The sequence below is a fragment of the Phocoena phocoena genome, chromosome 11 (assembly GCF_963924675.1).
Source record: "Phocoena phocoena chromosome 11, mPhoPho1.1, whole genome shotgun sequence".
Classification (NCBI taxonomy): domain Eukaryota; kingdom Metazoa; phylum Chordata; class Mammalia; order Artiodactyla; family Phocoenidae; genus Phocoena; species Phocoena phocoena.
This window is the reverse complement of record NC_089229.1, coordinates 101,849,287-101,875,712: the sequence shown is the minus strand read 5'-3', so window position 1 is coordinate 101,875,712 and position 26,426 is coordinate 101,849,287. Positions and strand designations below refer to the sequence as shown.

At 58.8% G+C, this 26,426-nt stretch overlaps 1 protein-coding gene across 1 annotated transcript in view; it reads left to right on the top strand.

The window, feature by feature from the left end:
• Positions 1-26,426, top strand: part of MICAL3 (microtubule associated monooxygenase, calponin and LIM domain containing 3) — a 98,392-nt gene that overhangs the window by 43,152 nt on the left and 28,814 nt on the right. The window contains exons 19-21 of the mRNA XM_065886646.1: positions 14,847-15,042; positions 20,832-21,058; positions 24,144-24,278. Coding sequence (XP_065742718.1) covers positions 14,847-15,042; positions 20,832-21,058; positions 24,144-24,278 — 558 coding nt within the window. The remainder of the gene's footprint in view (positions 1-14,846; positions 15,043-20,831; positions 21,059-24,143; positions 24,279-26,426) is intronic.

Sequence of the window (26,426 nt, the reverse complement as noted above, 5' to 3'; positions counted from 1 at the left end):
GGAGCACGGTTCACACCCCAGATCCACGTCCCCCAGGAGGCCGTCTGGAGGAGACGTGACTGTGGCTGGCACTGCTCCGTGCCCCCCTTTAGCTTGTGGCATTTCCCTCGCTTCCCTTATGTTCTTCTCTTACACCAAAACGACTGCTGTTGCCAAAAAAGCAAACACAACCCGCGAGTTAGAACCTGGTCCGGCGTCATCTGTCTCTGGCCCCCTGGCCCGCAGCTGCCGCCTGATTTAGCATCTTTGTTTGTAATGTGCTTTTACTGTAGAAACCCTCTTTGCTGTTCTCAAAATCAGTAAGTGCTTTGTTTCCAAGCTTCTTATACTTAGTGCTGCAGGTCAGTGGACCTGGCACAGATTTTCTTACCCTGGCCTCCTAGTACCTGCCCTGACTTTAGGAAACATTTGGATAACAACAGGCAGAGAAAGAAAACCCCCAGTGGGATGTTGTGCCCTCGAATACAAGACCCTCAGTTGAAGGTTTTTAGATCCTTTTTTCATCCGGAGGAATCCCCTTTGCACCTCACATAGTGGGTAACCAGAACTGAAGCGTACAGGCATGGGGTATCACAGGGAACAGAAGAGCTTTGCTTCCAGTACAGGTGACAGACATGGGATGGGAGAAAGGCTTCATTGTCTGTCGTCTTACAGAAAGATGATCTTAACATAAAAGGCTGCCTCACTGTGGCTGCCGCATGCCGCGTCCCCAGACACACCTGCACGATCACCCTTGGGTTCCATAGTCTGGATGCTGAATGAGCCATTAGGAAACGCAGGCGTTTCCCACACCAGCTAGAATAGCCACGCGCGGTACAATCCTGGGTTCCTGCCGTCAGGAGGATCTTCCCACTGCTTCCCAAGTCCTCTTCCCTTATAGGCATTTCTGGAAAACCTATTTAGAAAAGCAAAGAGAATTCCGCATCCAGCTTCACTCTCCAACCCCCCACCCCAAGAGTCCAAGTAGACGGTGATGTGTGAACACATCACTAAGATATGGCTTAGTTTCATATCTACAAGTACACGTTTATATGTTGTGCCCTAAGCGGTGATAGCAATACTAGCGAAGCTTCCCCGAGCTTCTTGCCCCTGGGCTCTGGCTTACACCGGGGACCGTGCCACCGACCTGGCTTAGTGTTCCCGGGGAGGTGGGGACCGCGGGGGCAAGTGCCCCCGGACATGAGCAGTGCACACTCCCCACCCCAGGAAGGTGACTTAGACAAAGCAGGGGAGCAGGGCTCTCGCTCAGGAACCCCACGGGACCGCTTCACTTCCAGGCGCGGGTCTGTTAGCACAGCTCCCTGCTGTCTCTTGGTGTTCAGTGTGTCTGTAGGACAGTGGAATCCTTAGTCTCTCCTGAAAGGGGCCTCAGCATGGCCTTCAAGGCCTGGCCAGTGAGTTAAAAAAGTGGCCACCCACTTTTCCTGATCTGTTAAGCTTGGGGTAGAGGGCGGGGGCAGGCAGCAGGCGGGTCCCCAGGAGTGGTACAGAGGCCAGAGCTGTGCCAGGGACGGTGCACCTGTCCGTCTCCGGCCTTCCTGCCGTGAAGCCTCGCCTTTGCCTTCGTCTCTAACCTGTGCTGTTGTGCGTTTTGGTGTGTTTCTTTGTTTTTATTTAATTGTGTAACTTTGTTTTTCCGTTATTGTGAAACTAAGGTGTTGTGCTTTTATTTTTTTATAACAAGTGTTACCGTTCTTATTTAAGAGAATAAATTCCAAACAATCTTCAGGTTTCTGAGTATTTCTTTTCCTCCCTTTTCCTGATTGGAGGGTGGGGAGGGGTCGCTCAAGCAGGTCAGGAGTGGGCGTGAGACCACGGTACCTCAGGATCCTCACTCCTGGGCCGGGCTCGGGAGAGAACGTAGGTGTGTTAGAATGGGGCAACAGTGTGTTTATACCTAAAACACAGGTTCCCGTTAGTGGAAGGGCCCCTGTTTGGGGGGGGCATGGTGGAAGACATTTTGCTTCCTTGCTTGGAGGAAGATGCCACCTGTGTCCCCCACTGCATCATCCGGCACGAGGGCCCTGAGGCGGGAGCAGGTGAAGGAGAAAGCTCTCCGTGGAGCCTGCCTCTTCCTGAGCCCAGGCCGTGCCCTCCTCTTTCCGACTAGCTGGTACCGTGGGGACCGGAGCGCTTGGGCGCCTCTTCGCCGCCTTGAGGCTTTTGCCTGGCGTCAGGGACGGTCCTTGCTCTGTCCTCCCAGCTCTGTCCTCCCAGCTCTGTCTGTTTCTGTGACCTGGACACACAGGCAGGGGGTCCAGTTCTGCTTGGCTGCTCGAGCCTGGAGGGCTGAGCCCCCTTCTCACACACACACTGTGACCTTGGCAGCGGGGCCTCTGGTGCCGGCTGGCCCGCCGGCCACAGGGGCACAGCCGTTTGGGTGCTGAATGGGGCCAGGAGAGGGCACATCGGAGGGGGCTGCTCAGCGCCAGTCTGCGCCCACCGTGCTCTAGGTGATGGCGGCCTCCCGGCCTCCCCTCCACCCGGCGGCCCCCTTGGGTCCCTGCGCGGCCACAGCACCATCACTGGGTTGGGAGTTGGTCCCAGCATGGAGAGCGCCTGCCTCTCCCGGCCTGCTCGCCACCCTCCCCCTTCTCTGAAATCAGTCAGTCTGGTCTGTCCTGGGCCCTGCAGAAGGCTGGGAGAAAAAGGAGTCGGGCTGAAGACCCTGGAGAGCTCCCTTTGGGTCGAGTTTCTTTCTGAAACTTGAAGCCCATTCTCTTTTTTTCTCATCGGTTCCCTGGCCCTTCCCTCACTGGGACACTGCCCAGGAGGGCTCCTGTGTGCGACGGGGTGCAGGAAGCAGTGAGAATGGGCTGCCCTCTGTTCCCGTCCTGTCCCCTGAGGGACCCACTGAAGACAAGCCCCCGCTCGGGCCTTGCTGGGGTGTGATAGCCAGCAGACAGCTTCAGGAAGACTCCTCCCCAAACGCCAGGCCCTTTCACAGAGCTCTACAACCTCACCAAGACTCCAAAACTGGGCCTTACCTGGCACCTCAGTCCAGCCAAGCATCCAGCAAGTGCCGGCGAGTAGATCCGTCCTGAGGGCCTGCGGGGAGGAGGCGTGCGCGCTGGGGTAACGCCTCTCGCTCCACAGCTGCTCTGGGGTCAGCGAGGCTTTGCTCCAAGAAGGGCAGTGGGTGAGAGGTTGAGTCGCCCCTACACCCGAGCCAGGCAAACCTGACCTCGCCCTTGATGGTGTCCACAGGTGAGGTTAGACTGCCCCCCATCACTCACAGAGGGGCGTTGGCATAAAGGGCAGTTTGGGGATACCTTCCGGCAGAAGGGGGTCCGGGGCCCTAGCTCTGCCTACTAAAAACAGACTCCTGGGGCCATGCTAGTGATTGCTAGAAAAATCCTTAAAGTTGAGTCAGAATTTCTTTTGCCTCTTACGTGTTCTTTACCTCTATATCTGTGCTCACCAGCTTGCCGTGACTGTGCATTAGTTGTATGAAACTGTCCCTGGTATGAGTTCCTATTCTGTACTTGGGTAAAATGTCAGGGTTATTTCCACTGTGTCACTGCTGTTTCATAGTGTCCTTGCCTGGAATTGTAGGTCTTTGGTGGTTATTTTGTGTTAAGGGGCCCCGGTTACCGGAAGAGCTTGGGCCCTGCAATCCAGGCACCTGCTTGCTTCTCTGCGGTTCCTGCGCCCCGGGTCCCGGTGTGACTGGGCCTCCATCACAGCTGACTCCCCAAGAAAGCTCGGCCCTACTGGGGGCCCCTGCAGACCTGTGCTGCCAGGCGGGGGTCGGGGCTCCAGAAGGACCTGGGCCTCAAACACACAACGAAATCGGGGCTGTTTCAGTGCCGAGGCCTACATAAACATTCTTTCGTTCAGTTCTCGTGTTCTTCCAGGGTAATAAAGCCGGGCACCAGTGGAGGTGACTTCCTGAGACTGTCATCCTCCTGGTGCCTTGCGGCTGCTCAGAGACCAGACCCAAAGAAAAGTGTGCCTAGGGACCTGAGGGCGGAGAGTCTGTAAGGCGCCTGAGCTCCACCTGGTGCCGATGGAGAACAGCTGATGTTGTTACAATATGGTTACAGTAGCCTGTTTATTCTTGTTCCCCTGTTTTCTAGAACTGAGTCAGAATCTAGAAAGACCAGGCTGGAGAAGACCAGCTGTAACATTTCCCTCCCACCATTTGCCACCAGCAGACTTACCTGGGTCAGTACGTTCTTCCTCTAGAAGAGAAGGCTCTGCCCCAGGTTCTGTCTCCTGTGAATTACTCTAAACCAGTTCCCTGCCTGCCTTCAGTGGGGCATCAGCATTGCTGGAGGCCCAGGAACACAGGGATCCGGGTGCCGGGAAGGCAGCCCCAGTGGAGGCTCTGGGCCCTGGGGCGACGGAGCTTGGCCAGCTGCCTGCGTGCGGGAAGGGCCAGAGTCTTGCTGCCCTCGGGGGCTGCTGAGAGCCAACAGCCGTGCTCCGGGCGACTGCAAATACCACGCCAAGGGGCCATCGTGTTTACAACCGGGAGAGCCCCCGCTTCTGTTGGAGTCTCCCTCAGATAAAAAAAGAGAGTGAAACTTGAAGTGTGCTCACTGCTGTCAGTCTCCCCCGAGTGTTTATACTGGTGAATCTGCCCTTGGGCCGACGTCACACGAACTCAGAGAGAACAATTCAGGAATGGGGTACAGCTAGTGTGCAGCACTTACTGTGTGCCAGGCACTGTCCAGACGCCTTCTGTATACGCGTCCCTCATCTAATCACACCGTAGGCTGTGAGGAAGGTAGCGTTTTGCAGACTGGATCGAGGCCCCGTGACTGACCCAGGCAGAGCCGGGTGGAGTCGGTACAGGACGTGCACAGTGCCGCCCCCTCCACTCCCGTGTCCTCCAGCCTCAGCTTCTCCGCACGGGGCAGCGGGAAGAGAGCTGCGTGTCAGCTCTGCCAAGATGACTTTCTAAAAACATGCACGAATGCCCGTGTCATCTGTGAATGTGCATTTGGTTATTTCCAGGAAATACGTGTCCCCAGATTTTTAGCGGCGACCCCAGGGCTGGGAATGTGCCTTTGCAAAGAGGGTAGATTCCAGAGCAAAGGGTTTCATCACTGGTATGTGAAGGGGGAGATCAGAAGAGACGGAGGCGGAGAATAATGATGTTGAATCGACTGCTTTTCATTTTCTCTGTATCAGCACTCTTTGATCAGTTCAGACGATACCAAGCCTAAAGTCATGCTATTAAGATGTCCCTCCACACGGAACCTCCCTGTCAGTCTGGAGGAGCCGGGCTTGTGCTCTGGGATGGTGTTCAGTGCTGCTCAAGGGCAACAGTCTAGCTACTTCTGACTTGTACGCCTGTTGCTTATTTCTCCTCTACGCTCGCATTTTATCACACTTCTCTAAGAGGCCCCCGGGGGTGGTGGAGCTGACGGTTTCGTTCTCTTGCTACTGATGCTTTACAGCTGCCATTCACAGTAGTTGCCTGGCCTGGCCCTGGGTGGGGTTGGCAGAGGAGAGGGAGAGATGAGTGTCTGCCTCTTTCTGTCCTGACACTTTGAGCAGAATCACCCATGACAGGAGTTAAACACGGACATTCTTACCTGTCGGAGTTTGGGCCGCTCCAGACTCCACTCACATGAAATGACGCTTAGATCCAGGCTAAGCGTGCGTGTCATCGCAGTGAGCATTTTGGGTTCTGCCGTGTTGGATCAGCTTGGGTTGGACACGGAAGCAGCTCGGGAGGCCTGAGCATGTCCAGGCCCAGCCTCGGGCAGGTGTGTCATGTCGGGCCCTGCGAGCTCATAGAGGATGTTTTTGGAAAATGGAAAAAGAAGAGAGTTGGGGACACGGAGAAAGAAGCAGTGTTTTTCCTCGTCGTGTTTCCACGTCTGCTTTTCTCCCTGGATTTAGTGAGCAGGCCTTCTTACGTACCTGTCAGCCTCTAGCACCTGGCCTCTGTCCCCAGGCCCCACGCCGGAGGGCTGGGCGGGTGGACGGGGGACGGTGGGACGGACAGCATCTCCGTGAGAGAGAGACTCCTCTGTACCGAAGGACAGTGAAGGGCGGGGCATGTCTGCCCGGCACAGGGATTGTCTGCCCCACACGGCCCTTCCTGACAGGCCCTCCACGCGCTGCCCTCCAAGGTTCAGGGTGCCTCACTCTGGCGGCAGCATCACTGCTCTGTCCTAATGACTTTGTCCATTGGGCCGCGGTCCAACATCTGGTGTGCTGGTTGGCCTGATCAGTGAGAGGTGGGAGATAGTCTGCTGTGATTTCCAGGCAGGGCTCTCGGGCTCAGCACTATTGACGTTTGGACGGATAGTTCTTTGTTGTGCGTTGTTGGCTGTTTGCAGTATCCCTGGCCTCTTCCCACTGGATCTCAGGACTCCCCCCTTCCCAGGCTGTGACATTGCCAGGTGACCCCAGAGGAAAAGATCACCTGGTTGACCACCACCATTCTAGACTAAAGTCAAGAGAAGTAAGGACAGGCCCTAAATGTAAAATTAGCCTCCATTTGATTGTTCCCATAGGAGACCAGGGAAGAGAGTGCGTGAGGACAAAGAAAGTGATACAGACCACACTGGACAGCAGTGGCCTGCCCGCCCCTGTTAGGTTGTGGGCACACGCCTCCCAGCACGTGACGTGGTGTACACGTCAGCAGCCGTGCCGGTACTGTGTGTGCTGTCAGACACCGAGGAAATGTTTTAGAACAGAGTCCGTTTTCCTGAACCACAGTGAATCGCCCTGCGCCCCAGAATGTGCTCATCTTCTGAGGTGACCACAGCCTGGAAGAGCAGAGCTGGGTCTAAAGGGGACAAGCACAGATCTTGAAGAGAAGATGCAGCCTGTTATCCTTGCTGTCTTCGGTCATTTATCTCTCTGAGCCTCAGTTTCCCCATCTATTAAGATCATAAAATGGAAGAAAGGCTCCCTGCTGCTCCATGAGATTGTTGTCAAGAGCAAATAAGCTAAAACGTGTGGAAACTTGTTTATTTAAAAGGATTACAGGAATATCAACTCTGATCATTGGTGGAGATTCCAGAAAATGCTGGCATAATCAGAGCGAGAGTGAGTTAGGGTTATTTCTGCTGACTGGGCGACGCATCCTGCGGGGTGAGGACCGGACGGCCTGCTGGGATGGGTTCCCAGCCAGCAGAGATTTGGGGAAACAGAACGGTGAGGAGGGCTGGCCGTGTCTGGTCCTGAGACAGTGGGCATTGAATCTCTGCAGGGCTTGGCTAAATTTGGCCTTGCTTGTTCCTCAGCCTGCGTGGATGGGCTGTGAGGTCACCTGCTAACTCCACGACACCCTGGGGGCTCTTCACTGTAGCAGCGGAAGAAAAGCAGTCCTGGATAGGTTGACATTAAGCTGAATTTCAACACCCACGTGAGAGTCAGAGGGCTGTGCAGGATTATAGCTTCTCTTAGGCAGAGGTAGGGTTACACGTGGGCCTGGGGACGGTGTGGCTCCCCACAAGCCGCCAGGGGCTCCGAGCCACCTCCCGGCCTGGAGGCAGCGCAGGGACAGTGCTTCGTGGGTGTCAGGCTGGTCGCCGGAGAGGGCTGTGAACTCCCAGCACCAGCCGTGCAGGCCCCCGTGCCCGGAAGTCTCAGGGACCGGCTGACAGATGAGAGCACAGGTGTGACAGGGCCGCCGAGGTGCGCCTCAGGTGGTGCTCGTGGGCATTGCTGGAGGAGCTTGGCTCCTTTCCCACAACAGATCTATGGTGCCCGAGGGGAGGCCGTTGCGGAGATGCTGTCTTTGGAAGGAGCCTGTCGCAGAGCAGAGGGCCTTTCGTCGCGAGGTGGGTTTGTCCCTGTTGATCGTTGGATTATGGGCAGGGCCTCACTACCCACCTTCCACGGCTCAGAGGCCAAGCCCGCTCTGGGGCTGTGCAGCTGGCCCCCCGAGAGCCCCTCGCAGCCAGCTTGGGATGCACTCTGGACTGAAGTGCCCCGGAGGGGAGGGGTGCAGTCTAAATGCATATCTTGGGAAAAGCTCATCATCTGGCAGTGCCTGGTGGGCAGACTCGTGGTCCTTCTCTCCCTTCCCACCTCTCCCCTCCGCGTGCTCGTACGGGTCTGGTCCTCCAGTGCGCGAGATGCTCCCTGGGGCTCAGCTGCTCTCCACGGTGAAGCGAGGACATGCATTTAGGACATCAGGTCGTTTGAGATGGTGTCTTTTCAGAGCCTTCCTCCGTGGAGTCTTGTAGGACGTTGGCATCTTCAAAGGAATTTCTGTGTCCCGGGCGCTAAGGGAATGGCTACTGTCTTCACAGAGGTGGTGTTCCTGCCTCTTCTTGGGGCCTGGAACAGTATCAAGCTCCTTGAGACACGCAGAGGCCCTCAGTGTTGTGTGTCAAGATGAGGAAACTGAGACCAGATTATGTCCAGCCAATTCCTTAGAAGTATAGTGAGGTGTTGCTGTAGTTCAGATACAGGCTGAGACCTTCCATCTTGATTGTTTATTCAAGACGCTTTACCGAACACTTGCTCTGCTGCATTGATGGCACCAGAACCGCAGGAGGCCGGGAGAGCCCTGTGCAGCGGACCCTCCAGTTTGGGGTGCACTCAGGAGGTGGATGGTGTGATGAAGGTGCGCTAGAGCCCTGGGGGTGCGGAGGGGCCAGCAGCAGCAGGCAGAGGCCCGGGCTGGGCTGACCTGTGGACCACCCTTATCTTTACCCGCCTCTTATTAAGATTTCAGAGGCTAGCCCCATGAGTGGGCTGGTGGACAGGCCCCTTACCTTGAGCTGTAGGGACCCTCCTGATCTGCCGGCCACACCCATGGCTCCCGTGTGTGCACAGGTGTGTGCATGTGGGCGGCCAGGTGGAAACAGCAGAACTGCAGCTAGAGCTCAGCTCTGTGGGATTTAAGAGAAAACACAGCAGACCCCAACGCTTTAGACAGCAGAGAGGTGGCCATTCTGCAGGGTGACCCAGCTGACTGTTAAGGGTCAAGTCGAGTTTCATCTCAGAGATATTTCGACACATGAAAGATATGTTATCAAGAGAGCTACACGAAGCCTGGTAAGGTGTTTTTTTTTAATGGAGACTTAGGTACGTGCCTTAAAAGAGACCTCTTTGCCTTGGCCAGTTAGAGTGACATGTGCCAGGATTTCCACCTGCCAAAAAGACACCTTTGGGAGCTGCAGCAAAAGTCACATCTTGTTAGAAAACTAACGTAACAGCAAAAGTCCCCCGGGATCCTGCAGATGGGGAGCCAAGGGCTGTGGCGATGGACGAGCCCCTCGGCTTCCCGAGGGGACTCTGCGGGCTGCAGGCTCCCACCTCCCAGCTGGTGGGTTTCCTGGGACAGTTCTGACTTGTCCCTGTTGCGCTTCCCGTCCTTGGCCTCTCGGTCACTGCCTGACTCTTGGTAATTCAGTATCTCCCCCTTGCGTGTGCGTGACCTGCTTTTCTCTGTGCCGCACGTGAGCACGCAGTCCCCCGGATGACGAGGAGACGCTGGGTGTGGAGGGGCAGTTAGCGATCCCGTCCCTCGCTGCACAGCCACACGGCCCCGGGTGCCATCCGGGACCGGTGTCCTAGGGCCTGGACATCAGAACCCTGGGTGGCAATAGCGCCGGCAGCGCCCAGCGGCGGGGCGTGCAGCCCACGTCACAGTCCTGACTCAGCCGGTCGTCCCTGTTCCTTCATCACCTGCTTCCCGAGCAAAGGAGCATCTGACACCCTCCTGTCCTGTGACCTCGGGACATGCAGTGAACCCCACCCCCTGACAGCAGGAAACCACAGAAGAGTCTGTCGGAGGGTCCACGTGCAGGGGCCGCAGTCACCTCACCGAGGCAGTGCTTGGAAACTCCTTCCTTTGGCCTCCAGAACCAAAGCGCCGGTGAAGTGTGCGGTGTCCTCCAGAGGGAGAAATCGCCGTGCGAGGCCTCAGGCGTGCGGCCGGCCCAGCAGAGGCTGCCGAGGCCCAAACCAGCTGTCCCACGGCCCTTCTGAGAAGGCCGTGGAAGCAGCCCCAGTGAGCCTTTCCCCCAAGGTGGGCCTCCTCGTCCCGCAGACACCAGACCCCACTGTCCCGCCGGACGGGAGCGGGGACAGGGTCCCGGGCAGAGCGGCCGCCTGCTTCTCGGACAGCTGAGCGGCAGCTCAGCCGGCAGCTTGAGTGGCAGTGAGGTGGGGAGAGTGGGCTGCTTCTTCCCCGTGGGGCTGCCGGGCCACTCACGTCACGGGGCCCCTCTCGAAGGCAACGCCCCACAGAGGCAGCTGTCTCTGGTCCGGACAGCGGTCCTGTCCCGGGGTGGCCACGTGTTGCCGCAGAACTGCAGCAGGGACCCCCTCGCAGCCCCGTGAGGATGGGGGCTCCTCGTGAGGAGGGCCATCTCTCCCCCAGGGTGATTTCACGCGTGTTGCCAAGGGCTTTGGCAGCGCTCGTCCGTCAGCTGAGAGCAGGTTCTCCCGTGAGGAAAATGTTTGCTTGAGGATGATGTATGGAGCTCACACAGGCAGTGACTGGCCCAGAGCAAGGCCCGTCGCTCAGGCTCAGAGCCTTTCTCTTATTTAGGGTGCCACCCAGATCCTGGAGCTGTTTCCCTTCGGTCTGTGGAGCTGGAATTGGCCTCCAGTGACCTGAGATCTGCTTGCCTGGACTTAGGGAACAGTCGGCCTAGGAATGATCCCAAATCCCTCATCCCACTTTCAGCTGGGAAGCCCCTGTGTGTTGCTGCATCAAAAGCACGTGACGTGGAGAGGCCGGGGCTCTTGGCCCGACCCTGCTGGTTCACTCTGACTTTCCAAACTGCCCTTCTGCAACCTCTGCTCTCCTGGGCTCCTCTGAAGCTGACGAGACAGCGGGGACCCGGGGGCGGCAGGTGGGGGTCCTCTGTCACGGTGTCAGAACCACTGCCAAGGCCACCTCCACCATTACTTCCTTCAGCGTCTTAATTTACCATCACCATCTGGTTAGTCTGGCCAATGGCCCTCTGCTCAGGACAGAGAGTCAAGGACGCTGATTCTGTTGGTGTTTGTGTGTCTGAAGTTCCCGTGACATTTAAGCTTATGGCCCGGGAATGCTGAGCACGCTTAGGCAGTTGGTGGATCTGGGGTACTTGCCGAGCATCCTCTGGGTGCCACCTTCCCTTTGGGAAAACGGCCTCCATGGGGACCCGGCCCCGAGGGAACAGCCTGCTTTCCCTGGTCGCTGAAAGTGGGTGGAGACCAGAGGGGCCTGGGGCCTGACCAGTGAGTGACCCCAGCCCTCCCGCCTTTCACAGCATCTCCAGTGGGAATGTCTTGGGCTTCATGGCCCACAGCCTCCTCTCTGTGGGGACCGATGTGTGAATGATCTTGAGTGTTTCTGGCTTCGTTTTTGTTGCTTGTGGCCAAGCCCAGTATTAAATTAACATCTCCCCTCCCCAGAGCCCCAGCCTCTGGGCTTGGGGTTGGGTGATCCCCTGCTCTATGCAGCCTGTGGAAACTCCAGAGAATTGACGCTGGGAGGGCAGGATGTCATTCCAGACGCCAGACGCTCTGCTCCAGGACATTTCCGTGGAGTCTCTGTCCTTCGTCATGAAGGTCACGGTGGGGAGGAGATCGTGGTGAAGACGCCCCTGCGGGGGAAGGCAGAGCAGGACTCCAAGGAAATGCGCCTTGGCGGCAGCACACCAGGCCTCTGAGCAGACGCTGTCCTCCTGGGTCGGGTCTTGGCCGCACCGCTCACCAGCTGTGTGACCTTGGGCAGCTTACTGTCTCTGAACCTCGGTGATCTCATTTGCAAACTGTTACCTACCTTAAAGCTGGCGCCTACCTTCGTGTTCCTCCAGACCGCCCTCCTTGGATCCCTGGGTGGGCCACGCGCCCCTTTTCCATGCTCCCGTGGTCCCGCGTGTGTGCTCGAGCCCTGATGCCTCTAATACGCCTGGAACCATCCCTGTGAGGACTTTCTTTGCCATGCCCGGCCTGCGGCGCTCGGAGTAGAGAGCGTTTTAGCCTGTGTTGTTTCCCCAGGTTCTCGTGGAATTCCTGGGAGACACTGTGCGTTTCCCCCAAGGGTCTTCCCATGAGTGTGTTCCTTCTCTACCTTGAAATTGCTCAGTCGGAACTGGTGATGTGAGTTGTTTTCCCTTAAGTGACAGCTCTTACTCTGTTTTTCTTCTACCATCTAAAAGAAATACTGGTCTTTATTCCATATTCATGGAATTCCCCAAAACTTTGTGCTCAGGTAGTTGCCACCCATTTATTTCCCTTTCCGTTTAAGGGCAGTTGTCAAAAATACACGATGGGAAGGACAGAATCAAGTGGTACTGTAGTCGGGGACCCTTGGCCTTGTCTTTATCGAGCTGGGTTTTGATGAGGAGAAGGGAGGCCAGGAAGGCTGGTGTTTGGAAAGGCTGGCCCTGCGATTAGAGCCTGTGCCCTCGGAGGGCCTGGGGGCAGGTGTGGAGACTGTCTAGACCGTGTCCACCTGCTGTGCTCCCTGCCTCTTTCATGCTGTCATCTGGAGACCACGTGTTTCCTAATTTTCCACACGCCCTCGTCCAGCATCAGAGCTCACACTTCGGGGGCCCTGAGCTCAGTGTTGAAGGATAGTCCGGGGGTGTCCAAAATGAGGTTCCCGGGGCACCAAGACCGGGACGGGCAGATGTGTGCAGACGGCACAGGATTCGTGCCCAGACCCCATGGTTATACGTTTACCTGCATTTGTAAGTGAACACGCCCCAGGTCTTGCTTTTCAGAAAGAATCTCTAGTGATTTGAAGGGTGCTGTTTGGTGGGAGATCCTGGTCACTGCAGCAGATGCGCTGAGACTTCATTCCGTGACTGCCCGCATTCACGGGGTTATTTCTAATCATTTTACGAGGAGGTTCGGAACATGCGCATGACAGAAGGGCCAGCCTTCCAGACGTTTTCTGCACAACCTCTCACGTCACAAAAGTTACTGAATCAGTGTTCCCACCCCGTCCTTCAGCCCTTCATCAGGGGGCCTCTGGGCTTCGCCTGAAGACCACCTGACACTGGCTGGCGTGACCTCACCTGCTAAACCTAGTGTTGGTCCCTAAAGCTGAGAGTTTCGCCGAAGCCAGGTGCCTGCCCTGGCGGGACGCAAGGCCCTGTGCCCCGCCCCGCCCCGCCCCGCCCTGGTGCCTGCGTCCCTCCACCTGGGCCCCTTCCCGGTGCTGCTTGCTCTGCTCAGAGGCTCTTCCCACCTTCTGTGTCCAGTAACTGTCGTTTGCAATCCAGGGCAGATGGATGCAATGGACTTGTACAGATCGGTGGTGAAAATGTTCCTGGACCTCAGCTGTATCACCTAACTCCTAGAAGAGGGAGGCAGAGTGTACGGAGCACAGAGATGGCACCTGCACAAATGCGCGTACATGCGCTGTGTAATTCACTTCGTACTCGTAGTAACCCCGCGACGTGGGATTGTCCTTGTTCATGGATCAGGAAGCGAGCTCTCAGTGGTTGTGTGATTTTCCTAAGGTCCTTCGGCTGGTCACTGGCGGAGTCCGTTGTCTCAGCGGGTGTCTGACTCCGCACCACATGTGACGTCCTGTCACAGTGGACACAGGAGAGTGGTCGGTGGGCCTCTTCTGCCCAAACGTGGGGTCACAAGGTGTATTAGGAAGGGTAACGATGGAGATGGGGGAGGTGAGGGGTGCGTGACGGCGACATCAGACACCTGAGACCTCAGAGTCCACAAGCCCTTTTCTTTTCTTTCTGTTATTTTGGCTGCGTTGGGTCTTTGTTGCTGCACGCTGGCTTTCTCTAGTTGCAGCGAGTGGGGGCTACTCTGTTGCAGTGCGCGGGCTTCTCATTGCGGTGGCTTCTCTTGTTGCGGAGCACGGGTTCTAGGCGCACAGGCTTCAGTAGTTGTGGCATGAAGGCTCAGTAGTTGTGGTTCGCGGGCTCTAGAGCGCAGGCTCAGTAGTTGTGGCGCATGGGCTTAGTTGCTCCGTGGCACATGGGATCCTCCCGGACCAGGGCTCGAACCTGTGTCCCCTGCATTGGCAGGCGGATTCTTAACCACTGCACCACCAGGGAAGCCCAGTCCTCAGATTTCTTCGCAAAGGAATGATAGAGTCTAGAAACCGCCATCGTGGGCCTCCCAGAGCAATAATTGACCAGGCAGGGTCATCAGTGGATCTTTAGCCCCCTGACGTGGGTATTCTGGGAACAGGTAGTCCAGAGTCTCTCCGCATCACCGCATAGATTACTTATTAATTACAAAGGGGACAAGGTCTCTTTACCACAGAGACGTGGGTTGGCGCCAGCTCGACCAAGCTGTCCAGCCGGTGTCACCAGGACCGAGGGGGCCTGACTGTCCTGCGTGGGTGCAGTGGGAGGAGCCCAGAGTCGTCCACAAGGTGTTCCCGTGGAACAAAAAGTCTTGCCGTGAATCTAAATGTGAGACAGACAAACCCACAGTGTGAGAAGCTCTGCAGAATAGCTTACCTGGATACCTCAGTAGACCAACCAGATGCAGTGCCCGAACCTCGACTGGGTCCTGGACCATGGGGTGGGGCAGCAGGTCCGGACCATGGCATTGCAGCAGCAGGTCCTGAACCAAGCGGGTGGGGACATTGGGTCCTGGACCATTTTATGGGGGGCAGCAGGTCTTGGACCGAGGGGGTGGGGCAGCAGAGAGGACTCCCTTCTCAACAGGCTGCTTTCCCTTGAGGGCCAGTCCTGCCCCTGCCCTCTGGCCAGTGTGCACTGCTCCCCAGGCTGTCACGTCCCTGTAGGGCAGATGTGGGGTCTTTTGTCTTCTGCCCCCTCACACCAGAGACCTCTGGGCTCTCCGGGACCCGACCTTGTTGACTGCTGCCGTGTCCGGCTCCCTGGCCTCGTGGGACAGCTGCCCCTCCTTCCAGGGAGAAGTTCCTTCCCTCGTCCCTGTCGCTGATCCCAGAACTTTGCTTCTTGCTTGTCGTGCAGGCCCGAGCGTGAACGGCCTGGAGGAGCCCAGCATCGCTAAGAGGCTGCGGGGCACCCCGGAGAGGATTGAGCTGGAGAACTACCGCCTGTCGGTGCGGCAGGCGGAGGGTCTGGAGGAGGTGCCTGAGGAGACGCAGGCCGAGCACAACCTGAGCAGTGTGCTGGACACGGGGACGGAGGAGGACGCGGCCAGCAGGTCAGCCTGTGGGGCTGCGTCTGTGACGGGCAGGGGAGCGGGGCCCTGAGCCCGACGGCCTGGGTTTGCATCGTGACCCGTGACTGGACAGTCGTGTGACCTCTCTGCCTGTCCCCTCGTCCGTGTGAGGGGCGGCAGCGCCAGGGCCTCCTACAGAGTTGTGCGAGGGTCCCGGGGTAGAAGGTGCTTGGGACAGAGCTGGGCACGTGTAGGTGCTTGTAGGCGTTGGCTGCGGACTCCAGCGTCCAACTCCTCAGCTGGTTGTCCTCCGGGGCCTGTGAAATATATAGGATGTGCATCTTGGCCCCCTCGTGGTAAGGAAAGCGATGGTGACCAGGACCAGGGTGGAGGGTTGACTGAGGTTCAAGCCCAGGGTCTCTGGTCCACATCCAGGGCTCTCCGTGTTCCCTGCCGCCTGGTGCCCCAGCTCCCCGTCTCGTTAGTCAGAAAGGACCAGTTTGTTTGACTTAATTCAGAGATTCAGTACTTACTGAGCGCCTACCAAGACCTTAACCCTGCTTTTCATTGAAAAGGAACAGAAAAAATGTGCCCTGGGCTGTTGTTTACAGATGTGTCGGGGGAGGGGCTTCCACGGGGCGGGGGTGGCGACCGTGCCCCTGGGGGTGGGCTCCATGGAGGCTCTGGGGTGACTCAGCCACCGGGTCGCCGTGCAGTCTTGGGGAAGCTGTCTCATCTCTCTGGGCTTCTTTCTTTCTCCTGTGTGTGGAAAGAAGCAGAAACCTGCATCCCAGGGCCCCTCGCAGTGCGTGGTGCCGGCCGGCTGAGCCGCGTGCACCTTTGGGGAAAGTGCGCCACACACCCCCTCATCTCTGTCCTTGTCCGCGCATTCCCGCCACCCGCAGGCCTGCCTGAGTCAGTGGGGTCAGTGCCCAAGTCAGGGCTCAGTAGTGAGCAGGCTGGAAGAGAACAGGACAGGCAGGTGGAGTGGAGTCAGGACAGGCGGACCCCCTGCAGCCCCCCTTGCAGAGCCTCCCCAACCAGCGCCCTCAGGACGCGGCGCTCCTGAGGTGGGGCGGAGTGGAGGGCTGGGCTCGGTGACATGGGCAGACCCTGTCCTGCAGGAATAACATTTCCTGCACTGTGATCTGTAAACCGAGGGATTATGGGGCAGGAGTGGAGGTGATGTAGCCTGGGCTTTGCAGGAAGGCTGTGTCACAGCCTTCGCAGCAGGTGAGGTAGAAGGATAGGTCAGTCAGCACCCAGTGGTGTAGTAAATGCCCCATCGTACTCAAGTTCCCATTTGAAAAAGGGCTAAGCGTGGGTGCTATGTAAAGTGTAACGACGGTCTCGTAAGAGTGCGGCACCAGAGCTCATTTCCCCAAGGAAGCCGTAAGATGCCTCCATCCTTCCTTGGGGAGTCGTCGGACTTGAAGATGAGAGATGACAGTTTCCAGGAACTGACCGGTCCAAGCGGGAATTCACTCTCCTCTTACCTCGGGCGCTGCGGTGCGGGCAGAGCGCGGGGTGCCGTTGGGGCGTGACTTTGCGGCAGACACCCCAGACTTGAGGCCTAGCTCCACCTTCTGCTGGTTGGGGGCAAGTTTCTTACGCTCTCTTGCCCTCCTTTCCTCATCTGCAAAGGACACTGCGCTTCAGAGGTTTGCTTTGAGCATTAAACTAAATAAAGTAGTGGGCACAGTGTCTGCACCCGGTGGGCAGTTGCTGTAATCACTGTCTTACCTGTGGATCCAAGCACAGCCCAGGCAACCCTCACTAGGAGCGGCAGGGTGGTGATTCCTGTTTGGGTTTCCTTGAACAGGTGGTTTAAGTGCCAGAAATCGGGCTTGCCTCAAATTTGCCCTGGGGCAGTGGTGACCAAGCTTCGCCTGCATCAAAATCACCTGCCGGCTCGTGAGAGCACAGACAGCTGGGAGGTTTCTGTCCCAGTCCGTCTGGGGTAGAGCCCGTGATCTGCATGTCTCAGAAGTTCCCGGCTGGTGCTGTGGTCTGGAGACCACGCTGTGAGAACCACTGCTCTAAATTTCTCAGATGTCCCTGATGCGACACGTGCGACACTTGGTCAAAGGATAATTCCTGGCCCTGCTCCTGCCAGCGTCTCACTCGGTGGGCGTGGGGTGGAGACCAGGAACACCTGTTTTGACAGATACCCAGGCGATTCCCATCATCTTTGCGGTTTCCTTCACACCAGCAGAGCATCTCGACCGAGGCCTCATCGGCTCCATGACCTTCCTTGGAGGGGGGGAAGGAGCATCTTCCAGAGGGGACCCTGGAAACAGCGCTTGCATTTTCTCTGGGAGAGCCTGGGTGCCGGGGCAGGAGAAGGCTGGTCTGGTTTCCGTGTGTTTTCTCCTTCCTGTGTCAGGGAGGGCCGGAGCCCAGGTGTGCTTCCCAGACGGGCAGCCAGGGCTGCAGAGGACTCCCTGAAGGTCACAGGAGACAGGCCAGCCCAAAGGGTGACAGCGTGAGGAACAGCCCCTCCTGCGAGGCACACCTGACTGCTCCCCTTCTCACCCTCCACCCGCAGGGTGCCAGCCTGAGCGCGGAGTGGTCTGCACCGCGTGCAGATCGCAGGACCCGGCTGGTCTCCTCCACGGGCGGCTCAGTGCTTACAGGGTTGGCAGGGTGGGCGGGACCTTGTCCCGCTGCGCAGGACGGGTTATCGCTCGGAGACGCTCTGATTACCAGCGGGTTAACTTAAAAGGGAAGCCATCAGCAGCTTCAGGTGGTGTCCATCCACGGCGGCTGCCCGAGTTCCCAGGTTGATGCGGCAGCCAGGAACCGGGTCGTGACCTTCCTCCTGGGTTTGACGGGGTGACCTGATGTGGGTGGACGCTGGGGGTTCCTGACTTCTCACCCAGACCATCCCACCTCTGGAAGCCCGCTTCCTCATTTGTGGGAACGGGGATGATAACAGTGGCTGTGCCCTTGAGCTACTGTGCGATCAGTTGAGCTGGTCCATGTGAAGTGCCTCGTGCTCCAAGCACGTCCCCTTCTCTGGATCTGCTCGTCTGCTGGCGCTTTTAAGTCTGCAGCAGACCCTGTCCCTTGAGAAGCTGGTCCGTTGGCTTTGTGTCCTCCTGCCAGCCCACCGTGGGCTCCGTGAGAAGACGGCGCCTGGGGAGGTTCGAGGAAGGCGCTGTGAGAGGAGTGATTCGGGCACACCCAGCGGGGAGGCTTCCGCTGCGGGGTTCCAGCGGGACGTGTCAGCTCTGCTGATGGGCTTTGCTGAGGGGCTTCACAGGGACCACCTCCCACCCTGTGAACGCGGGTGCAGCCTGCCTGGCCTTCCTGGTCGCATCCCTCGTCTGCTTTTGCCCATCTCGGCAGTGCGAGGCAAGCGATGAGAGGGTGTGGCCTGGGAGGCTATCTGGATCGAATAGCCACACGGGGCAGGATGGAGTTACAAGTGTGGAAGCAGATCCCTGCTGTCGTGGAAAGCTAGCCTTAACGACTGCATTTTCTGGCTCTGTGTATCCTGGGAGGCTGTGTCCTGTGGTCTTCCTCTCCTCCCTAAAGGACAGGGAAGTCGGTTGTCTTGTGTTTTGTTCTGCTGTAGGGGTTCTGCCCCCTGGAAGTGTTCCAGGCTGTAGTCCAGGCAGGGAATGTGCCTCACACAGATCCTTCCTCCTGCCCCTCAAAGGCCAGACCCAGAGATTCAGGCACTGGGAGCAGCCCGAGAATATATCATAAGATGAACCTTGAGTAGTGACTTCACACTGTGAATCTGACATGACGTGAGGAGCCTAGCCAGACCCGGAGGGCTGCTCTGAGGGCCTGTGGACGGTGATGCCTGGAGAGGAGCAGCTGGCAGTACCTGTCCACCTCTCTCTCTTTCACCAAGGCAGGCAGGCAGGCAGGGCGGCTTGCCTGTGTCCCATCTCTAGAAGCGCATGGCACTCCAGAAGCATGGTTGACCTTCCGCCCTGTTTTTATGCTCTGTGCCTCCCTTGCTATTCTCCGTGGTCCTTGAGCTGTCACAGCTTCAAGTGGGGCCTCATCACGCAAGCTGCCCTCATGACACGGCACGGGGAGGGGCTGCCCTGAGCCCACCTCCCAGAGAGCTGCCCGCCGACAGCTGGGGCCCCAGTGCGCCTGGCATGAAGGAGGGCAGGCTGGCCTCCCTGTCCACCTGAAGTGTTGCAAATCGACCTGAGGTTAGAACCTGAGGTTCTTACCCTGATTTCACGTTTGAAAGATGTTAAATGACACACACGGGCTCACACGTTGTCGTTAGTTAATAAGTGTAAAGAAGTGAAATCACAACGATAAGGCAAAAATCATGGCTAAGTAAACACTGAGGGCTAACAAACTCCAGAGGACAAGCTTTCTGTGGTCCACATTCTTATGTCTTCCCACTTGAAACTGCCTCGCACAGACCCCCACCGCCCTGCATTTACCGGCCACCTTGTCTAGTCCTGGTGTTCGCATCTTATCTCCCCTGACGCTGAAGATCTTTTCTGTGGCAGCTTTGTGACGTCTAGGAAGGGCACTGTGGGCAGAGACACTCAGTAAATTGTAGTTGAATGAATGAGTGAAGTGGGAGTCACCAGACTGAGCTGCCGGCAGTGAGGAGCCGCTCTTTCTTTCTGAGGTCAGCGGCTGAGCTTCAGTAGGTGCTCAGAAACGTCTGCGAGTACACGCATGAATGAGTTTGTAAATGTGTAAACACGCGAATGGATGGCTGGAGGACCGGAGTGTAGCACAAGCATGATGCAGTCAGTAAAGTCTCACTCCACTAGGGGCACCCGCTACAAGCCGGTGTTCACACCCCCTTCCCGGCGTGGACACAGGCTTGGAGAGCATGACCAGCCAGCTCGTGGTCACACAGCTGTCATGGCGGAGCCCTGCGGCCCAGTGAGGGGTCGAGGGACACAGCCCGGGAGGCCACCCTCACCTCTGACTCGATGAAAGTGATGGAGTCCCCAGCGCCACCCTCGGGTACAGTAGTTTTCTAGAAAGGCTACAGGACAGAACCCACTGGCGGGGCTGTGCTCACGGCCCTTCTCTGTTACGGAGCGGAGCGTGGAGGCCAGTCTGAGAAGGGCGGCTCCCGTCCCTGCGGGCTCAGGCAGAGCCACTCTCCTGGTGTTAATGTGTGAGGACACCCACAGAGCCTTGGGGTCCACGTTCCCTGTGGAATGTGGTTGAGCCCGGTCTCCGGGTCGGCCGACGCTGGTGACCCAAGGCCTTCACCCCAAACCACGTTCTTAGACTCTCCATCCTGACCGGAGGCCCCAGGGAGCCAGGCCTCCCCATCAGGCAGGGCATCCCGGGGCTTAGGGTCTCCTCCAGACACGGGCGGCTGGGCCAGGCCCTCTGAGCAAGGCGGGCGCTCTCAGCCCCGGGAGCAGGCGTCGGGGCCCTCACGCAGCGAGCACCCCTCCGCAGGGTGGGGGCTCGTCCAGGCGCCCTCACCCGCAGCGCCGCCCACTGCACTGTGGGGTTGGGGAGCGGGGCCTGGGGCTCCCTTTCCTGCGAGCAGCACCCCCGCCAGCCCGCTTCCTGCCGGCGGCCCTTCTTCCCACCCGGGATCGTCCAACGAGATGGTGCGTCCACGGGAGTGGAGGTGCTCTTCACCCTCGGTCCCCAGGGTCACGAGCTTCGAGCCTGTGCTTGGCGGGGCTGCCCCGGCCCGTGTGACCCATCTCGCCCTCCATTCACCCTCTGTGCGCTGGCCCCAAGGTGTCATCCCTCCCTTCCCGCCTGGCGGGTGCCTTGCCGGGAGCCTCTGCCTGTGCCCCTGGCTTTGAGCCACCCCCTTCTCCGTTCTGTGGCCCCCTCACTGGGTTCTGTGGTCACTTCTGCAGCAGTTCTGAGTCCGAGATGGAAGAGGAGGAACCCCCACTGCCCCCCTCGGACCTGGGCGGCGTTCCCTGGAAGGAGGCCGTGAGGATCCACGCTCTTCTGAAAGGAAGGAGTGAAGAGGAGCTCGAGGCCTCCAGGAGCTTCGCGGCTGGGGAGGAGGACGCGGAGGACGCGGGGGACGAGGAGGACGAGGAGGACGAGGAAGACGAGGAGGACGCGTCTAGTGAAGGTCAGAGTAAAGCCTCTTCTCCCGACCCGACCTGCGTGTGGGAGGCTTCCGTGGCCGGGCTCACGTGGCATGCCTCGCACAGGCCCCAGGGGGCCCGTGAAGGGCTGTCCGGGTAGAGCTGCACGCAGAGGCAGATGAGGGCATCCTCCAGGTCAGGCCACTCGTCCTGTCCTGTTCCAGCTAAAGGAACGAAGGGAACGTAGCTTTCTGGGGGTTCCCTGGCTCCTGGTCCTGGACGTCGGAGGCTGTCGAGCATTGAGGAGGTAGGGCCCCCCAGGAGGGGTCACCGGTGGTGCGTGGTGACGTGTGGGACCCGTGTCCTGGTAGGTCAGTCAGGCTGGCTCTGAGATGCCTCTTGTCTCGCACTCGAGGTGTTGGGTCCTGCCCCGTCCGCCTGTGTGATCCCGGGTGGTGAGGAAGAGCTTCCTGGGCTCCTTCTCTGGCCTTTGTCGGAGGGTCATTCTCCCTGTCCCGGCTGCACCGGGCCTGGAGTGGTGAGCAGGGCCAGGCAGGCAGAGCCCTGAGTCCGCGGGAACTCGTGTCTGCTTAGGCCGTGCTTTCCGTGTGGGGTGTGGGCAGGATGAGGAGGACGTGAGCCGTTAGCCAAGGAGCCTGGCCCGTGGGGCTGGCCCTGGAGGGCTCTGCGCCTTGCAGGCCTATCTCTCTGTTCCTCCTGGAGTTCCCTGTGCTCGCGGCCAGTCCTAGCCCAGGCTCGTTCGCTCCAGCTCAGTGAGGGCCAGGCACTGACCGGGCAGGGTGCGCGTTACCCGTGGTCCTCAGCTGGCAGTGGAGCCCCGAGCTGGCGGCCCTGACGAGGTCAGGCGGCAGAGGTGGGGCCTCCCTCGGGCTCCTGGAGCCCCCGTGGCCCCGGTCCTGCTGTGTAGGCCTCCCTCCCACCCGGAGGTTGGGGTGGGACCCCAAGGCAGCACGTGGGGCCTGCACACCACCCTCGTGTGAGGAGTGGGGGGATGGCGTCCGGGCTGCTTCCTCCGCCGGCTGTGTCTGTAGAGCCGAGTGCCCCGGCGTGAGTCAGTGGGGATCGCGTGCACTGCCCGCCCCAGGGGACACAGCCAGGGGTCGGGGCGTGGTGCCCCCTGTTCAGGAAAGCTTGGCCCTGCTTCCCTCCCGAGACCTGATCTCCTGGACGTGGAAGTAGCGTCCGGCTCCAGCCTGCGGGAACGGGCTTGGAGTGGAGGAATCTGGGGATGACTCTTCTCTCTGTCCTCTCCTCCCCGTCTGCCCCCACGCGGTGCTTTGCTGTGGGTGTGGAAGGAGAGTACTGGCCCCGGGACAGAGAACTCCTGCAAGGCCAGCTGCTGGGGCACCTGCCAGAGGAAGAGGACATGGGTACACGTGAAGGTACCTCTGCCCACCTCCACCCCGGCCCCTGGCAGCCGTCCAGCTGCCCCCGAGAGCAGGTCCCCTATGGAGAGACGGGGTTTCCTAGAGCTGCAGTGGCGGGCGAGGCATCCACCCCTGGGTGCCCCTGTGCCCCTTGACCATTTGCTGCCAGTCCCTCATCCGGTTACGACTCAGCTCCTCCTCTGATGTGAGCCGAGCACCCCACGTCACAGTCAACTCTCAGAAGTGGCGGGGCCAGCACAGGCGCCCGGAGCCCCTCCCCTGTGCCTGGGCGATGAGTCCCCAAGGCTGCATGCACTGGCGACACGCAGGCGCGCCCCAGGGAGAAGGCTCGCTGTCTTCCCCTGCTTGCCTGGAAGGTGGAGAAGGGGCCTGCGTTTCCTCCTTGACTTAATGTCTTGGTCTGAAGACAGTCGGGCTCTCTGGTGGCTGCTGTGACTCAGCCCCGTCCAGCACCTCCAAGGCCCCTCGACCCTAGAGGAAGCCCTTAGAGGCCAGCGGCTCCCAAGAGAGCACACGGGCTGCGACCCCACGCCCAGCACAGCCCCCATCCACGTTCGGTGGCCTTAGCGGTGAGTTCTGCCCACGTCATGTTCCCTGTTGCTTGGAGATTAGGAGGTTGTTGTTTTCATGATGAAGCCAAAGCCAAAGCCAGGTTGCCCAGTTAGACCGTAGAGAGTCCTTCTGATCAGGTGGTACCCGCTCTTGCTGCCCGAGAAGCCACCCTCCCTCCTGTAGGGTCCCTTCCCCCAAGTTGCTGGCTGTCCCTCATTTTAACCCAACTGTATGGCATGGTCCAAGCACTGATGATGGGAGCCTTCGGGGCAGGGGTGCATGCAGATTCCTTGGGCCCCCGAGAGCAAGAACAGCCTGAAGGCGGGGTCCCTGGTGAGTTCTCACCTGGCTAAGAAGCCGAGCCTTACGTCCAGGGGTGGGTCAGCGGGGCACCAGTATCGTGTTCGGGAAGAGGGCTTTGACCTCAGAAAGGGCAAAGAGGGGTTTACTTCTTGTTCCCGTGAACTCCCAGTGCTCTGGGGTCTTCAGGACAGACTCCGCTTCCTCCCCACCGCAGCCTTCTCTGAGCCCACCCCCGCCCCAGCCCAGCATATGCTGCATGAGGCCCATTGTAGAAGGGGATGTTTTTCTCTTTAGCTGCAGAAGATAAAAACTAGAATCCCAGCAGCGTCACTGTCTGCCCCACGTGAGCCGGCTGCCCTGTCCCGCCCCACCTCTGTGTCCACGCGGCAGGGGGCCATAGGCACGGGCTGTGTGGCCAACAGAGCCACGTACTTGGGACCTTGGGAGGCTGGCCCTACAGAGGCCAGTTGTGACCCGCTCTTTTCTCCTAACTGGGCGCTTGGGTCCCTCAGACGCAGTTAAGATGAAAAGAGCTTCAGAAAGGAAGGTACTTTCTGCATCGGAGGGGAGTGTAGGCCTCTCTTCATCCACATTGACAGCTGCATGAGGCTTGAAGGGACTGAATCAAGTTGAACGAGTAGAAGTCGGGCGTGTGTGCGTGTGCGCGTGTGTGCGCGTGTGCTTATTCTCAGTCCTTGCCTCTTTCTGATTCAAACTGATCCTGGCAAGTATGGTAACTTTTCCTTCTGTTTCCTCTCCTGTGGTGTTTGATCCTTCCTTCCCTGGCCTGTTTACTTTCTCCTTCCTTCCTTCCCGTCATCTCTCCCTTCCTCGTCTCCTCTGCCCCTTGAACCTGGTACACTAGCTGGGAGCCCAAGGCTGCAGCAGCTCGTAAATCCAGCCGATCCCTTGGAGATCCAGGCTGACGTGCACTGGACGCACATCCGTGAGAGCCAGGAGGAGCAAGTGTCACCAGCCTCTGAGTCCCCTCCTTCCAGAGGTAACTCCTCCAGGTGCAGGGTGCCTGGCACCTCTGTCCCGCTTCCCCTCGGGCTGCCGGGGACTCTCCTGTAGGGCGGGGCCCCCAGGCTCCTCACAAGTAAGAGCCAGCGGAGCATGTCTGCTCCCTGGGCTCTCGTCAGAGGATATGTGAAGTCTCGGTGGGTAAGAGGTGGGCTGTTGTCCGCTGACGCGAAACAGTGAACTTGACGTTGGGAAAACCAAGAATTTGCTGACGTTGCCCATGTCACTAGGCAGGGTTCTTCCTTCTCCACTTGGAGGAATGTCCTGTGCTTTTCCTCGTGCGGTGTGTCTCGGTGTGAGTGTGCACGGACAGGATGGGGTCAAGGGACCATATCTTGGACTGAAATAAAGTTTTAAGAAGCAATTTATATCCAGGAGGCCTCTGAAGGAGCATCTTTACCAGCTCTAGGTTTTCGGGGAGGTGCTCTGCATCCCACGGCAGGACGATGATGAACCTTGCTCTGGCTTCTTTGAAGGAAGGAAAGGAAAACCTGGAGACCGTGCCCACCTTGGTGCTTCGTCCTCTGTCTCTTGCTCACCTGTCTCCATGTTTGCACTCGGTGCCTGTTGGGGACACAGCCTGCAGGGTGCCAAGGGCGCAGAGTGGGTGGCCCGGCCTTCATGGGAGTTAGCCACCTTCGCCGCAGGCAAGGCCCACCTCTTTAACCACGTTTGCGGCCGCGTAAACACCCAGCAGCTCCGCAGGAGCCGAGAGAGAGCCTGCTGACCGGGGACGCCCCCTTGACCCTCCCGTGCTCTCTCTCCTCTCCCTGTCCCGACACCCCGCTTGCCCCTGGTCGGGGCCGGACGGGCCTCGGGCTGTAACGTCGTCCGTCTCTCTTCCGTGTGGACCACAGGAGGACCTCTGCTCTCCTCGCCAGGAACGCTTACTCCCGTGTAACTTTGTATTTATCGTCTGTTTCAAATTCAGGGCCCGACCTTCCCTCCGTTCGCCGTGCAGCAGTGCAGGCCTGGCTGGAGTCGGTCTCCGGAGGTTGTTGGGTGATGTTCGTTCTCTGCCCGCTCACCATAACCACTCTCTCGGCAGCTCTGCTGGTCCCTTAACTCTGGACTTCCAGTGCTGCCGCTAGTGCATGCGCGGCGGAGGGCGGGGGCACGTGCATGCCTCGCTCAGGCCGCCGCCCTTGCATGGACCAGACACGCCACGCGCCCTCCTGGGAAAACCAGAGCAGAGCAGTAGTGCAGTCGGGCGGGGGCGGGTGTCGTTTTGTTAGCAGACATAGAGTGAAACCGAAGCCGAAGGACTGTGCACAGCACTGAGGCTCAGAGTCCGCAGAAATGAGGCTGGACAGTGGCTGGGTGTGGGCTGGAGGATTCTCGCAACAGTCAGTTACGCTCCTGTGGTGCCACGACTGAGGCAGTCATTGCTGGGGTGAGGGCCACGAGGGAGCCGAGAGACCTTGCTTGTCCTCAGTGCACTTTTCGGCGGGGGGGCGTTTCTCAGTGAGGGGCTCTGGCATCCGGGCAGGACGTGGGACAAGCTTGGCCCCTACCGGTTGTGAAATGCAGAAGGGCTGGTTGCCCCGCCAGCCGCCTGCCAGCCGCCCGTTATCCTCCTCGGCTCACAGGTCAGGAGGCACCTTCACGCCGAGCCGTAGAGAGGGCTGCGGTCACCCTCTTCTAGTTAGTTTTGTCCCCAGGACGGTTGGACAAGGCTGAGGTATCGGGACGCCCCAGCGGCCGCTGAATAGACCAGAGCTGAGCGTGTCGGCGCCGCCTGCTTCCTTGTGTGTGGCTGCTTCTAGCACCCGCTCCATCCTAACTTGGATTAACCCCCAGTTCCCTCCCTCAAGCTATGTCTCTTTCAGCGTTGCTGCTGCTGCATTGATGCTTGTCGTGTATTTTGATACGTGTGACAGTCGTTCCTTTCAGGGTGCCGCTGAGGACCGTAGACTCCTAACCCCGAGTCTGCGCAGATGTTTCTCTGAGTAGGAGAACCGCTGGGGGCCGCAGGGCCAGGTCTGGGCTTGGGCTGCTCTAGTGTCCTGTGTCTGGAGCCACGCCAGGCTGGGGAGTCCGTGTCACTCTTGCTTCCGACGGACTTGCCAACACAAACGTGTAAAATTGCCTCTTGATGCCCGGTCACTCACAGACTAATTGTAGC